Here is a 14,097-nt window from a genome sequence, read left to right on the forward strand (position 1 = left end):
AAAAAAAAAAAGATAAAGTTGATAGTCCTTTAGCTTATGTACTAAAGAAAATATATTTTCAGTATCTAGAATGAAGAGAGGCACCACATAAATCTTACATGTAAACTTAAAAGATTAAAAGATAGCTAGGGGGGCCTGGGAATATGGCCTAGTGGTAGAGTGCTTGCCTTGTATACATGAAGCCCTGGGTTCAATTCCTCAGCATCACATACATAGAAAAGGCCAGAAGTGGCCTTATGGCTCCAGTGACAAGGTGCTAGCCTGGAGGGGGAAAAAAAAAAAAAAAAAGCCAGCCACTGATGGCTCAATGCCTAGCCACTCAGAAGGCTAAAATCTGAGTGTCTCAGTTTGAAGCCAGCCCAGACAGGAAAGTCTGTGAGACTCTTATCTCCAATTAGCTTCATTTCCAGCTTTTTTGCTGGTTAACTGGAGATGAGATTCTCAGGAACTGTTTTGCCTAGGCTTGTTTTAAATCAGGCTCCTCAGATCTCATGTGCCTGAGTAGCTAGGATTACAGATGTAAGGCCACTAGTACCCAGCTAAAAAAATTTCTAATACAGAAAAACTAGATTTGTATCACTCATGAACAATGGTATAAAAATCCTCAATGAAATACAAATCAATCAAGCTTAGCACTATATAAAATGGGTAATGTCATTACCAAGTGGTATTTATCCTAAGGAGGTCAGTTTTACTCGAATCCCCAAATCAATGTAATTTGTCACATTAATGGAATAAAAAAGAAAAACCACAATGATCTCAGCAGACAGAGAAAACACAGTGGACAAAATTCAACACTTGTTCATTACAAGTGTCTTCCTTCCTTTCTTCCTTTCTTCCTTTCTTCCTTCCTTCCAGCTACTGGGGTTTGAACACAGGGCCTCATGCTCTTCTTTGGCTTTTTCACTCAAGGTAGCACTATATCACTTGAGCCACATCTCCGCTTTCAGCTTTTTGCTGGTTAAGTAGACGTAAGACTCCCATAGACCTTTCTGCCCAGGCTAGCTTGGAACTGCGATCTTCAGATCCCAGCTTCCGGAGTAGCTAGGGTTACAGGCATAAGCTACCAGCACCCAGCTACTTATATTTTTTCCCATTTAGTTGGTCTGTATTTCTTAATACTAGCAATAAAGTAATAGAGAATGAAATAGTTGGAAGTGGCACTGTGGCTCAAGTGGTAGAGTGCTAGCCTTGAGCTGAAGAGTTCAGGGACAGCATCCAGGCCCTGAGTTCAAGCCTCAGGACACACACACACACACACACACACACACACACACACACACACACACACCTACTCTATACTTCTGAAAAAAAATTAAAGAAAATCTAAATGAAGTGCTATACCATATTTATGATTTGAAAGATAATGTTTGTAAGATGCCAAATGACTGATCCATAAATGTAGTCCTAATCAAAAATTCCATTGGGCTTTATTAGACATGGACAAGCTGCCTCTGAAATGTGGAGAAACTAGGATCAATATAATAGCTCAAAAATAAAATAAAATAGCTCAAAAGCTATGTATGTACGTTCATATAAGACTACTGTCGACATATTGTCTAATGTCGACATTACATTTAAAGCCCTAGGTGAATTTTCTTGGGCGTAGGCCACGTGGCTACTGTATATGTTCTTGGTACATTGTGTATTGTATATGTCTACCTGACCTAGGGAAGGGAAAGAAAAACAGGGTGTAAGCTATCACAAGAAATGTACACACTGCCCTACTATGTAACTGTACCCTTTTTGCACAACACCTTGTCAAAAAATTTGTGTTTAATAAATAAGTTACAAATACATACATACATATATATATATATATATATATATATATATAATATGACCCAGAGAAAGGAAGGAAGCTAGGGAATTTACATTGCTAAATTACAAGACTTACTATAGATGTACCAGTTTCACACAGATGTAGTTTTATTAAGCATTAACATATAGATCAACTACAGAGTAGAAACCCCAGTAACAGATTCACACATATACAGTCAACTGATTTTGTCAAAGGTAACAAAGAAACACAGTGGAACAAGATAGTCTTTTCAACAAACAGTGCTACAACAACTGAATATGTATATGGGGGAAAATTGTTGTAGAGAGAGTAGAGCTGATTCCATCTTGATTAGGAAAACATAGTAGGAAATGTTGGGGGCAGTAGATTAGGTCAACCTGACCCCAAAATTCTGCTTCTGTAAATGGCTTAACTTGTTTGTTTCTTGCTCTACCCCCTGGGTCAACTTCCTACATCTGTGCCATGCTTGCTTTGTTGCCTGCTCGAGTACCTCCTCAACCTCCTACATCTGTAAACTTATTGTGTGCTCTACTCCCTGCGTCAAGCCCCTACATCTGTGCTATGCTTTTACCTTTATAAACTCCAATTTGAAAACTGCTCGGGGTCATGGTGGCAGCTCCCGAGTCTGCCCTGTGTCCCTGTCTGGTCACCCCGCTTTTCACTGTTGCAGTTCAGCTCCCAAGTCTGTGCTGCGTCCCTGGCCAGTCAGTTCACTTTTTGTTTCCCCAATAAATCCATCTTTTTGCTTGAGACTGTCTCTGAGTGGTGGACTCTTGGAGGGATGGGGAATCTCCTCCCATGAATCCCATAACATTTCTAACCCCGTAACAAAAATGACCTATACATCATACATTAAAAAGTAGATTTGAGCTGGGCACCAGTGGCTCGGCCCTATAATCCTAGCTACTCAGGAGCCTGAGATGTGAGGATGGCGGTTCAAAGCCAGCCCAGGCTGAAAGCGGAGCTGTAGATCAAGTGGTAGAATGCTAGCCTTGAGCACAAAAGCTCAGGAACAGAGCCAAGGCCCTAAGTTCAAGCCCCAGAACAAGCACAACAACAACAACAGGGGAGGGGCTGGTGATATAGCCTAGTGGCAAGAGTGCTTGCCTCTTATACATGAAGTCCTGGGTTTGATTCCCTAGCACAACATATAGAAAATGGCCAAAAGGGATGCTGTGGCTCAAGTGGCAGAGTGCTAGCCTCGAACAAAAAAAAAAAAAAAAAAAAGAAGCCAGGACAGTGCTCAGGTCCTGAGTCCAAGGCCTAGGACTGGCAAAACAAAAAACAAAAAACAAAAAACCAACCCAACAACAGGGGAAAAAAGTATGTGTATGTATGTGTATATATATGTACATATATATATATATAAAATAAACAGTAGATGTAGGTGTCTCATGTCTTTAATCCTAGCTACTTAGGAGGTTGAGAATGGTAGGATTGCAGTTTGAGGCCAGCCTATATCTGGGCACAAGTGGCACACAACTGTCATCTCAAGTTATGTGGAAGACTGAGGTGGAAGGATAATATTTCTAGGCCAGTCTATACAGAAAAGTCTGAGAAACTCTATCAATAGAAGAAAGCTGAATTTGATGGTGATCACTCTGTCATCACACAAGAATGGAAAGCCTAAAATAGGTGGATCAAGATCTAGACAAGAACTTAGGAAGGAAGCAAGACCCTATCTCAAAAATAGCCAGTGTAACACTGCCCAAAAGAAATGTACTCATTACCTGACTTATGTTACTGTAACATTTTGTATATCACCTTTATAACAACAATTAAAAATTAAGAAAAGGGCTAGGAAATGTAGCTTAGTGGTAGAGGGCTTGCCTAGCATGCATAAAGCCCTGGGTTCAACTCCTCAGTACCACATAAACAGAAAAAGCCAAAAGTGGTGTGGTGGTTCAAGTGGTAGAGTGCTAGCCTTGAGCAAATGAAGCTTGGTACAGTACCCAGGCTTTGAGTTCAAGGCCCAGGACTGGCAAAAAAAAAAAAAAAAAGGAAAGAAAAGAAAAAATAAACAATGCAAAACAGGGCTGGAGATGTGGTGCAGTGGTAACTGCCCAGCAAACACAAGGCTCTGAGTTCAAACCTCAGTGCCACCGAAAGAAAGAAAAAAACCCAACAACATTAAAAGAGAAAACTAAACAGACCAGGAAAAAATATATAATATTTAACAAGTAACATTCAGGATCAAGAATTCTTACAACTCATGAGAACATAAATCAATTTTTCGTGGTTTCGTTTTGAGACAATATCATGATATAGCCTGTATTTCTATATACTAACAATAAAGAACTGGAAGCTGGATGCTGGTAGCTGACACCTATACTCCTGGCTACTCAAGAGGCTGAGATCTGAGGACTGAAGTTTGAAGTCAGCCTAAACAGGAAAAGTCCATGAGACTCTTATCTCCAATTAACTATCAAAACAAACAATAACAACAAAAACCTGTAAGTGGAGTGAGCTATGGCTCAAGTAGAGCACTAGCCTTGAAGACAAAAACTCATGGACCCTGCCAGGCCCTGAGTTCAAGGTCCAGTACTGGTACACACTCACACACACACACACACACACACACACACACACACACACGAACTAGAGATTAAGCTAGGTAAGATAATTCATGTCTGTAATCTCAGCTACTGAGGAGGTGGAGATCAGGAAGATAGCAATTCAAGGAAGGAGAACCAGCAATGGGAAGGAGAGAGAGTTCATGAGATTCCCATTGCAACCTTAACCAACAGCTGGTTATGGGAGCTCATACCTATCACCCCAGCTACTTGATGAAACATAAGTAGGAGGATGAATCATGGTCCAAGACAGCCCTGGCAAAACTTCAAAAATCTATTTGAATAAACAACCAAAGCCTTAACTAGCAAGCATGAAGGTCAACCCCTAGAAGAGCCCAGAACAACAACAAAACAGAACAAACTAGAGAATGAAAATTTCATTTGCTGAAAGAAGTTAGGGCAAGGCATGGTGGTGTCCACCTGTAGTACCAGCAACCCTGAAGGGTAAGGTACAAGGATCACTTTAGATTCAGAGTTCAAAGCTGGGAATGTGGCTTAGTGGTAGAGTGCTTGCCTAGCATGCATAAAGCTCCGGGTTTGAATACTCAGTACCTGAATTGAAGCCCCAGTACTGGCAAAAAAAAAAAAAAAAAAGACTCAGAGTTCAAAGCCACTGAATAACACAGTGAAGATACCACTAAAACCAAAACAAAACCCACCATAGATTCTTGTTCTTTTCTCCTTTACCTCACTCTCTCCTTCCCTACCTCTCTCACTAGCCTGTAACCCAGCTGGCCTGGAACTCAGTCTTCCTGCCTCAGCCTCCCAAGTGCTGAGATTATAGATGTGTATCACAACACTTGACAATAATTTTTCATTTATGTCTGGGGAACAGAACAGGGCAAGATTGGGGTAACAACTTCATGAAACAGCTTTCTGTTCAACTTGATTAAAAAACCATATGCATGCTTTACATTATTGTTCTTTTAAATGTAATGTGTCATCATAAATACTGACTGATTCCTTTTGGGGGATATATAACATGACATGTACACTTAGATACAAGAGTGCCTTTTTTACTACATTTTTCCGAATTAGCATTGGTAATAAAAACAAAGTGGAAGTGGCACTGTGGCTCAAGTGGTAGAGCGCTAGCCTTGAGCAAAATAGCTCAGGGGCAGCACCCTGGCCCAGAGTTCAAGCCTCAGGACTGACAAAAACAAACAAACAAACAAACAACAACATAAAGTAACAATGCAACAGGGCATATGTGTTTAAATCCTCCCATACACAAATTATTTATCTTTTCTCCTGTAACATCTTCCATTGTAAAATGAGGATATTGGCAAAAATAAACTTCTTAAGATTCCTTAAGTACCTGAAGTATGTATTGCATGGAAAATGGCATATATCTACATATGCATATACACATATACATATGTATGCATGTGTGTGTATGTACACACACACTCTCTCTCTTCCCCTTTCTTTCCATAACTTAAGTACTTAGATATAAATGCTAGTCTAGGAATATGCAGCTCAGTAGTAGAACACTTACCTGGTATATAAATGTGAGGCCTTGTGCTCCACCCCCAACACAGAAAATAATTATTTATTTTACTAATCATAATAGTTCCAGGCATAACCTCATTTAATGATGACAACCTTTGCCCAAAACACCCCCACCATTTGTGTGTTATTTGCTTCCCTTTGGGGGCCGTGGTCTTTTTAGCTAAAGTGACACTTGCTTTAGTTGATAATCAGTCAACCAAGTTTCCCCACTCTTACTCCATCACCAAAGACATGTATAAAGAGTTCACTTATGAACAAAAACCCCAGTAATATTTCACCTAACGTCGGAAATGGGTTTCTAAAAAATTTAATAGCCAAGTACTAATGGCTCCTATCTGTAATCACATCCATTCAGGAAGTGGAGATATGGAGGATAGAAGTTCAAAGCCAGTCAGTCAATGCCTAAAAGTCCCCAAGACTCTATCTCCAATTAACCAGCAAAATGCTGGGCTGGAAGTTTGGCTCGAGTGGTAGAGTGCCAGCTGAGCTTGCTCAAAGCCCTAAGGAAATTACCAAATTATTTATGATTTTCTTTTTACCAATCCTGGGGCTTGAACTCAGGGCCTGAGCACTGTCCCTGGCTTCTTTTTGCTCAAGGCTAGCACTCTACCACCTGAGCCACAGTGCCACTTCTGGCCTTTTCTGTTTATGTGGGGCTGAGAACCGAACCCAGGGCTTCATGCATGCTAGGCAAGAACTCTACCGCTAAGCCACATTCCTAGTCCTGAATATTTCTTATAAAAGTGAAAAACTACCCCTAATTTGTCCTAAAGGTACAAGGCAGCAGCTATAAAGCAAACAAGAACTACATAACCAGGATCCTAGCCTAGGGTTGATGACTCAAACCTGTAATCCCAGCTTCTCAGGAGGCTGAGATCTGAGGATTGAGGTTCAAAGCCAGCCTAGGCAGAAAAGTCCCTGTGAGACTCATCTCTAATTAACCACTCAAAAACTAGAAGTGGCACTGTGGGTCAGAGTGGTCGAGCACTAGCATTGAGCAAAAGTGCTCAGGGACAGTGCAAAGGCTGAGTTTAAAACAAAACAAAACAACAGGCTCCAGCATCCATAGATTCCTAATTTATTCAGTTATCTTCTTGACTTTGATTGCTCCTCTCCTTGTTTCCCCCAGCTGCCTTCAGTCCCCACCCATCTCTGTCCTTTCTTCTCTCCCCTGTTCATTCATTTGTGCAACTAGCAAACATTTATTGGGCAACAAAAGCTTACCAGAACTGCTCCAAGGTACTGGGGATACCATGCTGAGTGGGCAAGCAAGCAGCAACAACCCAGGCCGGGTGCTCTATGTCTCACTCCTATAATCATAGCTACTCAGGAGGCTGAGATCTGAGGATCATGGTTCAAACTCAGCCCAGGTAGGAAAGTCTCTGAAACTCTTATCTCCACTTAGCCACAAAAAAGTTAGAAGTGGAGCTGTGGCTCAAGTGGTAGAACGCTAGCCTTGATATTTAAAAAAAAAAAAAGGGGGGGGGGGCTAGGCACCAGTGGCTTACTCCTATAATCCTAGCTACTCAGGAGGCTGAGATCTGAGGGTCAGATCTGGTAGCCTGGGCAGGAAAAGTAAGTCTTTGAGACTTATCTCCAATTAACCACCAGAAAACCAGAAATGGTGCTATGGCTCAAGTGGCAAAGTGCTAGCCTTGAGCTGAAGAGCTCAGAGACAGCGCGTAGGCCCAGAGTTCAAGCCCCATGACTAAAAAAAAAGCGAAAGGAGACTGCAAGGCCTAGTGCAAGCCCCAGCACTGGCCAAAACAAAACAAAAAAAAGCCTCAGGATATGATGGGGGGGGGTTCACAATGGGTAAGCACACAGGAACAGAAAGAACATAAACAACAAATAAATGCTTACCACCTGTAAAGATTAACAAAAGGAAGCTTACACTGAGCATTTTCAAACATACCAACTGTGGCCTAAGCACTTCAAATCCAGTAACACAACCCACTCACTAACCTTAGGTAATAGGTACTAAGAATTATTACCTTCAGTTTACAGAAGAGGAAAACAGAGTTTAGTATCTACCCAAAGTTATACACACAATAAGTGAACCAGAACTAGGGCCTCAAAATAAAGGGAGGCTACAAAGGAAAGTCAAAGACTTCTCCTGGGCAGAAACAGCTGAGCTGAGTTTGAAAATTATGTTAGCCAGTGAGGGAGAAGTGTATAATACAGGGAAGAAGCAGGAAATGTGAAAGAAAAAAGGTTAAAAAAAAAAAGTATGATCAAAGTCCTCATGGAAAGAGTATGCAATGTATTAGAAATGTAAATTTTTAAAAAGCCGGAAGGAGAATTGAATTGGGAATACCTATGAAGGTAATGGCTGAGTGGAAGTGAATAGTCCAGACAGGAATGATGGTGCCAGAAAGGCGAGAGAGAAGTACAGGACTTAAAAGATCTATGGCCTAGTGGTAAAGTGCTTGGCTTGTATACATGAAGCCCTGGTTTGGTTGGGTTGATTCCTCTGCACCACAAATATAGAAAAAGCCGGAAGTGACGCTATGGCTTAAGTGATAGAGCCTTGAGCAAAAAGCAGCCAGGGACAGTGCTCAGGCCTTGAGTCCAAGCCCCAGGACTGGCCAAAAAAACAAACAAAACAAAAAGATCTACGAGGATATAAAACATTCTTCATTGGATGATGGACTCCACATTCAGAATGATAGATAAATGCAGGAAGAATGTTGGGCTCAGTTTCTGGCCTGCATAACTTAACTGACAATATTATCATTCAGTAAGGAACATCGGGAGGGCTAGACTTAGGGGGATAGCTTTGTTTTGGGATATGCTGAATCCTTGTGAACCAAATGGGCCAATAGATTTATAGTAGCTTGTCTTCTAGAGCAAAGGTAGCTCAGCACAAAGAAATTAGTAAGCAATTGACATCTACAAAGTAATGAATTGCCTTGGGAAAGAGGGCCTTACAGGGAGCACTCAGTCACCAAAATGTACAGAGGAGTTAGCAAATAAAACGAGGAGAGACCAGTCAAGCTGAGCCACAGAACCCCTAAAGACAGTTTTAGGCAGAAGGAAGCAATGATCCACAGGCCCAGATACTGCTGAGAATTTGGGATCGCTGAAAACTGAAAAATGTCTGTTGGATTTAACGGCTTGGAAACCTAACTTCAGCCAAAGTTCTATGCGCAACCAAAGGGATGTTTTCTGGGAAAGGACTACAGAACTAAAGGGGGGTAAGGAAATGAAGCAGCAGAAGACGGCAACTCGAGAATAAAGTTTGGCTGTGGGAGGCAGAAAGGGACGGGGTGAGACTGGCTGAGAGGTGATGGGAGGCTTTTACTTTTGCTTTCTGTTCTTAAGGAGGAAGAAAGGTGAGCATGTTTTTAGAGGACGGAAGAGAACGGAGAGACCCCACTGGCTCCATCCAAGCATCCCACGCTCCCTACCCCCGCCCTCCCACCCCACGATCTCTCCCCACTGGCCAAGGGTCCCTCCTCCTTCCTCACTCTGCACGGCTGCAGGCCCGTGCCACCCAGGGCCTTCCCTCCCAGCTCCGAGGCGTTTTCTCACCGCAATGGCCCCTTCACTCAGGTGGCTGACCATGGCTGCGACACGCTAACTCCCGCGCTCGAGCTCTGGCACCGCCCCAGCTTCACTACCGGGGTCCCGCGGGCTGCTCAGCTATTGGCCCGAAGAGCTGTGCGCGCCACTCCCGCCCCCCGACGTGCGTGCGGCACAGGGGCGGGCATAAGCGCTGAGCGGCCGGGTCATTGGCCGAGGGGCGGCAGGATTCCCACGTGACTCGCCTTAGGCAGGAGTGGCGGGACGGCCGGGCCTAGAGGCGGGACTTGGGAGCGGCGCTGGCTGCGCTTCTGTGATTCCGGCTGAGGCCTTTGGCAGATGGACAGGAAGTCAACCCAGAGGACCGTCATCGCTGTTTCCTGGTAACTCTGCTCTTAAATATAACCAGGGCAGTGACCTGATTCCTTCAGCAACCCACTGCAGGCCTTGGGTTTGCTTGTGCCAGGCCCCAGGCTTGGCACCGTTGGGTCTTCTGAAGGTAAATCTGACCGGGCCCCGACGCTCAGAGAAAAGCCAGTCTGTCCCCGGCGTTTCCGCGGTGAGGATCCCAAACTCTAGGTAAACCCCGCATATGGTGGAATCACAGACATAATCAAGGAAGGCTTCCCAGAGGAGATACAATTTGAATTGAGTCAAATATGTGTGGCAATTGCTAGGCAGTCTCCAAGTAAAGGTAGGAATGTTCCTAAAAGTGCGTGGTCTAGACAAAAACACCGAAGAACCCGGGTGCCAGTGGCTCATCCCTGTTCAGGAGGCTGAGATTTGAGGTTCGCGGTTCAAAGCCAGCCCTGGCAGGAAAGTCCGTGAGACTCTAACCTCCCTCCACTAGTCACAGAAAAAGCCGGAAGTGCGCTGTGGCTCAAATGGTAAAGCGCTAGCCTTGAGCATAGGGAGTCCGGGACACAAACCCGGCAACACACACACACACGAGATGAAGTTGCTGGGCAGGTTGGAGATAACGTTGAGGAACTCGGTGTGATAGGATACCAAGAAAGTGTGAAAAATGAGAGGCGAGCGACTGATAGGGGCTTTATTGGGGGACAGACCTGAGCTGCTCCAAGCGGAAATGGAGGCAGCAGCAGTGTACAGGTGTGGGCAGAATTTAGACAAAATTTTAGGGGGTCATGGGAATTTGTGGGCAGTCAGTTCCAAGGAAGTGTTACTTGGGCTGCGGAAATTGAGATGGGGTGGGGGTGAGGGATCTTGTCCTGAGAAGGAGGCTGTTACAACTGGGGCAGGAATTTGTACATCCCACTAGGGGAACAGCACAGCATTGGGTAAATCAAAATTTAACAGATTTTCTTTGTAAACAGATAAGGGAAACAGGCCCGGGACTTTCAAAATCGGCAAGCTGACTTCCAAGACCTTCAAGAAAGGAAAAAATAGAAAGTGAGCAAGGGGCCGGTAGTTAGGCGTTTGTCCTGGGATGCTCTATTTGCTAAGTAGAGCTTTGATGAAGTTAAGATGGAGGACTGAGGCCCTGGACACTAGTAGGATATTCTAGAAAGAATGCCAGCCAGACAAGAGCTGGGAAAGTCTTGAACTGAAACAGTAACTTGAAGATTGAAGCAGAAACTAAGCTAAGATGGAAATATTTAATTTAATAGTTGCTGGGGTGGGGGCTAGAGGTCTAGTTCAAGTGCTAAAGTGCTTGCCTAGCAAATGAAAAACCCCTAAGTTAAAAAAAATAATAATTATAAATGAGCCAGGCACTGGTGGCTCACATCTGTAATCCTGGGTACTCAGGAGGCTGAAATGTCAGGATGGAGATTCAAAGCCAGTCTGGTCAGGAAAGTCTGTAAGACTTTTTTTTTTTTTTTTTTTGCCAGTCCTGGGCCTTGAACTCAAGGCCTGAGCACTGTCCCTGGCGTCTTTTTGCTCAAGGCTAACACTCTGCCACTTGAGCCACAGCGCCACTTCTGGCCATTTTCTATATATGTGGTGTTGAGGAATCCAACCCAGGGCTTCATGTATAGAAGGCAAGCACTCTTGCCACTAGGCCACATTCCCAGCCCCTGTAAGACTCCTTATCTCCAATTATGTAGTACTAGCCTTCAGCAAAAAAAACCTCAGGAACAACATGTAGACCCTGAGTTCAAGCCCCATAACTGTCACACACACATGCTAAAAACTTGAGCAAGTAGGGAAGATGGAGGTCTAGAAGGACTGGAATGGAACTCAGTAAACCGTCCCTCATTGACTAGCACTCTACCAACTGAGCTATACCACCAACCCCTGTAATCTGGATCCTGTTTGTATTAGCACAAACCTAACTTGATTTCTGGAACAAAGGTTTTCAGTACGTACCTCAGAACAACATGATGTTCACTGAATGCTTTGGTATGACAATCTAGACCTTTCTTCAGCATAGAACTATAGAAAATACCACAAGAATCAGTTTTGTTGCTTGAGGCTTGCTTGGATGAGGTCTTATTTTCTAAAATTGTGCATTTGTGGAAATCTGAATTCCTATTTTCTTACTTTATAGATCTAAAGGAGCATGGATCTGCCTGTGGATGAATGGAAATCCTACATACTTAAGAAGTGGTCTTTACTCCCAAAGTCTGTTCAGGTTACAATTTCTACAGCACAAACTTTGGGTGATATCTTTCTTCACTCCTCTTCCCTTCTTCAGTAAGTGAATGGGAGTTTTAACCAGGGAAATTTTGATGTGCAAAGGGTCTTCTTTTGTCATTTGCTCTGAAGTAACATCTCTTTTTGATGGAGAGGTTAACTTCAGATACTTATATTTTAGGCACGTAGCAGTTCTTGCTATCTTTACAGGTTTTTTTTTTCTAGCCAGTGATTACAAAAGAGGTCTAGATGATGTTTGCTTTTTGGGTTTCTGTGTTATTTTTCAGTAATTCAATGTCAGCCAGGCACCATAACTCATACCCGTAATTCCAGCTACTCAGGAGGCAGAAACAGGATGATTTAACAACAGCACTCAAATAAAGCATATGTTCAAGGTCGTGGGTCCAATCACTACTACTACCAAAAAATTTAAGTAATCAGTGCATTGCTGCAGTCACAAGACTGTGAGCCTTGCTGTTTCTCAGGAATATAGCAGAGATTTTCTAGCTGTGCACTAAAATTCATAAAGTTCTTAGAGGTCATATGATCTAACCCCAGTAATTTTCAAACTCAACATTTCTTAGTGAGGAATACATTTTACATTGCAACCTAGTAGACAGGTGAGACGTTAGACCAGAGTGTTAGGAAAGGATGGAGAGAAGCACTTGGATTCTGAGACAGATTTAATAGCAGTTCCTGAGATGGGATGTGCAACGTTAAAGAATGTGAATAAAAAGGGGTTTGGACCATACAAAATAAAAGGTGAAAGGATGATCTCATCTTCATTTTGGAGAGCTACAGGTTAGAGTCAGGAAGGAAGATCAAGCCTACATATTTCAGTTTCTGGTGTAGGTAGACATCCATATGGCGATGTCCAATGAGCTTGGGATTTAAGAAAGAGGCCTATGGTAGAGGCACAGGTGTGTTGGTTGTATGTAGTATTTTAAAACCATAAAGCTGGCGTTCACCACGCAAGGAAGGTTATCTATTGCACTTGATATGCTTTGATATTTTCTCTTTTACTTATCTCATTTTAAGAATGCTAATCAGAATCCACTTAATTAATTTCATGACTCACTGATTTATAACCTGAAGTTTGAAAAATTGTGTCAAAAATATCTAAAGGTGGCGCTGGAGGTGGGACCCAAGTGTTAGAGCACTTGCCTAATAAGTATGAGACCCTGAGTTCAAACTTCAGGACTGCCAGAAAAGAAAATAATTAAAAATTTTAATTAAAAATATCTAGGGGCTGGGAATCTGGCTTAGTGGTAGAGTGCTCACCTAGCATGCATGAAGCCCTGGGTTCGATTCTCCTGTACCACATTCACAGAAAAAGCCAGAAGTAGAGCTGTGGCCCAAGTGGTAGAGTGCTAACCTTGAGCAAAAGAAGCTCAGGGACAGTGCTCAGGCTCTGAGTCCAAGCCCCAGGACTGGTAAAAAAAGAAATGTCTAAAGCTTTATAGAATCTTTGAATTTCCTTTACAAAATTTTCAGAAACAATAGTGAACTGCAGATGAAACTGGGTAATAGGCAGGATTTTCCCAAGATAAATTGATAAGGTTTACTAACTGAAAGATGTTAACTAGCAAGAATCATTTGAAGCTTTGGAGGAGCACTGATAGGAAGATAAAGAAACAGATTTGCCTGGGAAAATCCTGAAGACACCAGCCTGGGCTCTGTTCCTTTTGTACTCTATCCTCAACTGAGTCACATTCACATGCATCATATTAGTTGCCTCTTTTTTCTGTTTGTTTGTACGGGTACTGTCCCTGAATTTTTTGTGCTCAAGGCTAGCATTCTAACACTTGAGCCACAGCTCCACTCTTGGCATTTTGCTGCTTAATTGGAGATAAGAGTCTCATGGATTTCCTACCCAGGCTGACTTTGAACCTTGATCTTCAGATCCTCAGATCTCAGCCTCCTGAGTAGCAGGATTACATCCATGAGTAGTGGTACGTAGCTCTTAAAACGTGTGTGTGTGTGTGTGCTCTTAAATTTTACCTTCAGTGCTTACCTCTCTTCTGAGACTAAAATCTCTAAATCCAGCTGACTACTTAAAAAATCTCACAGATAATTAAGTTTCAATATATC

General features: G+C 42.8%; 2 protein-coding genes across 6 annotated transcripts in view; one reads left to right on the top strand and one right to left on the bottom strand.

The window, feature by feature from the left end:
• Positions 1-9,548, bottom strand: part of Rpa1 (replication protein A1) — a 60,066-nt gene extending 50,518 nt beyond the window's left edge. Inside the window, exon 1 of the mRNA XM_048365452.1 lies at positions 9,421-9,548. Within this exon, the coding sequence (XP_048221409.1) occupies positions 9,421-9,453 (33 nt within the window). The 5' untranslated portion in view covers positions 9,454-9,548. The remainder of the gene's footprint in view (positions 1-9,420) is intronic.
• A 167-nt stretch (positions 9,549-9,715) lies between these two features.
• Positions 9,716-14,097, top strand: part of Smyd4 (SET and MYND domain containing 4) — a 46,096-nt gene continuing 41,714 nt past the window's right edge. For 4 of the 5 annotated variants that reach the window (XM_048365229.1, XM_048365231.1, XM_048365232.1 and 1 more), the window contains exons 1-2: positions 9,716-9,990; positions 11,921-12,066. In XM_048365229.1, the coding sequence (XP_048221186.1) occupies positions 11,933-12,066 (134 nt within the window). In that variant the 5' untranslated portion in view covers positions 9,716-9,990; positions 11,921-11,932. The remainder of the gene's footprint in view (positions 9,991-11,920; positions 12,067-14,097) is intronic. The other variant, XM_048365230.1, reaches the window with a different exon arrangement.

Source organism: Perognathus longimembris, chromosome 17 (assembly GCF_023159225.1).
Source record: "Perognathus longimembris pacificus isolate PPM17 chromosome 17, ASM2315922v1, whole genome shotgun sequence".
Taxonomy (NCBI): Eukaryota; Metazoa; Chordata; class Mammalia; order Rodentia; family Heteromyidae; genus Perognathus; species Perognathus longimembris.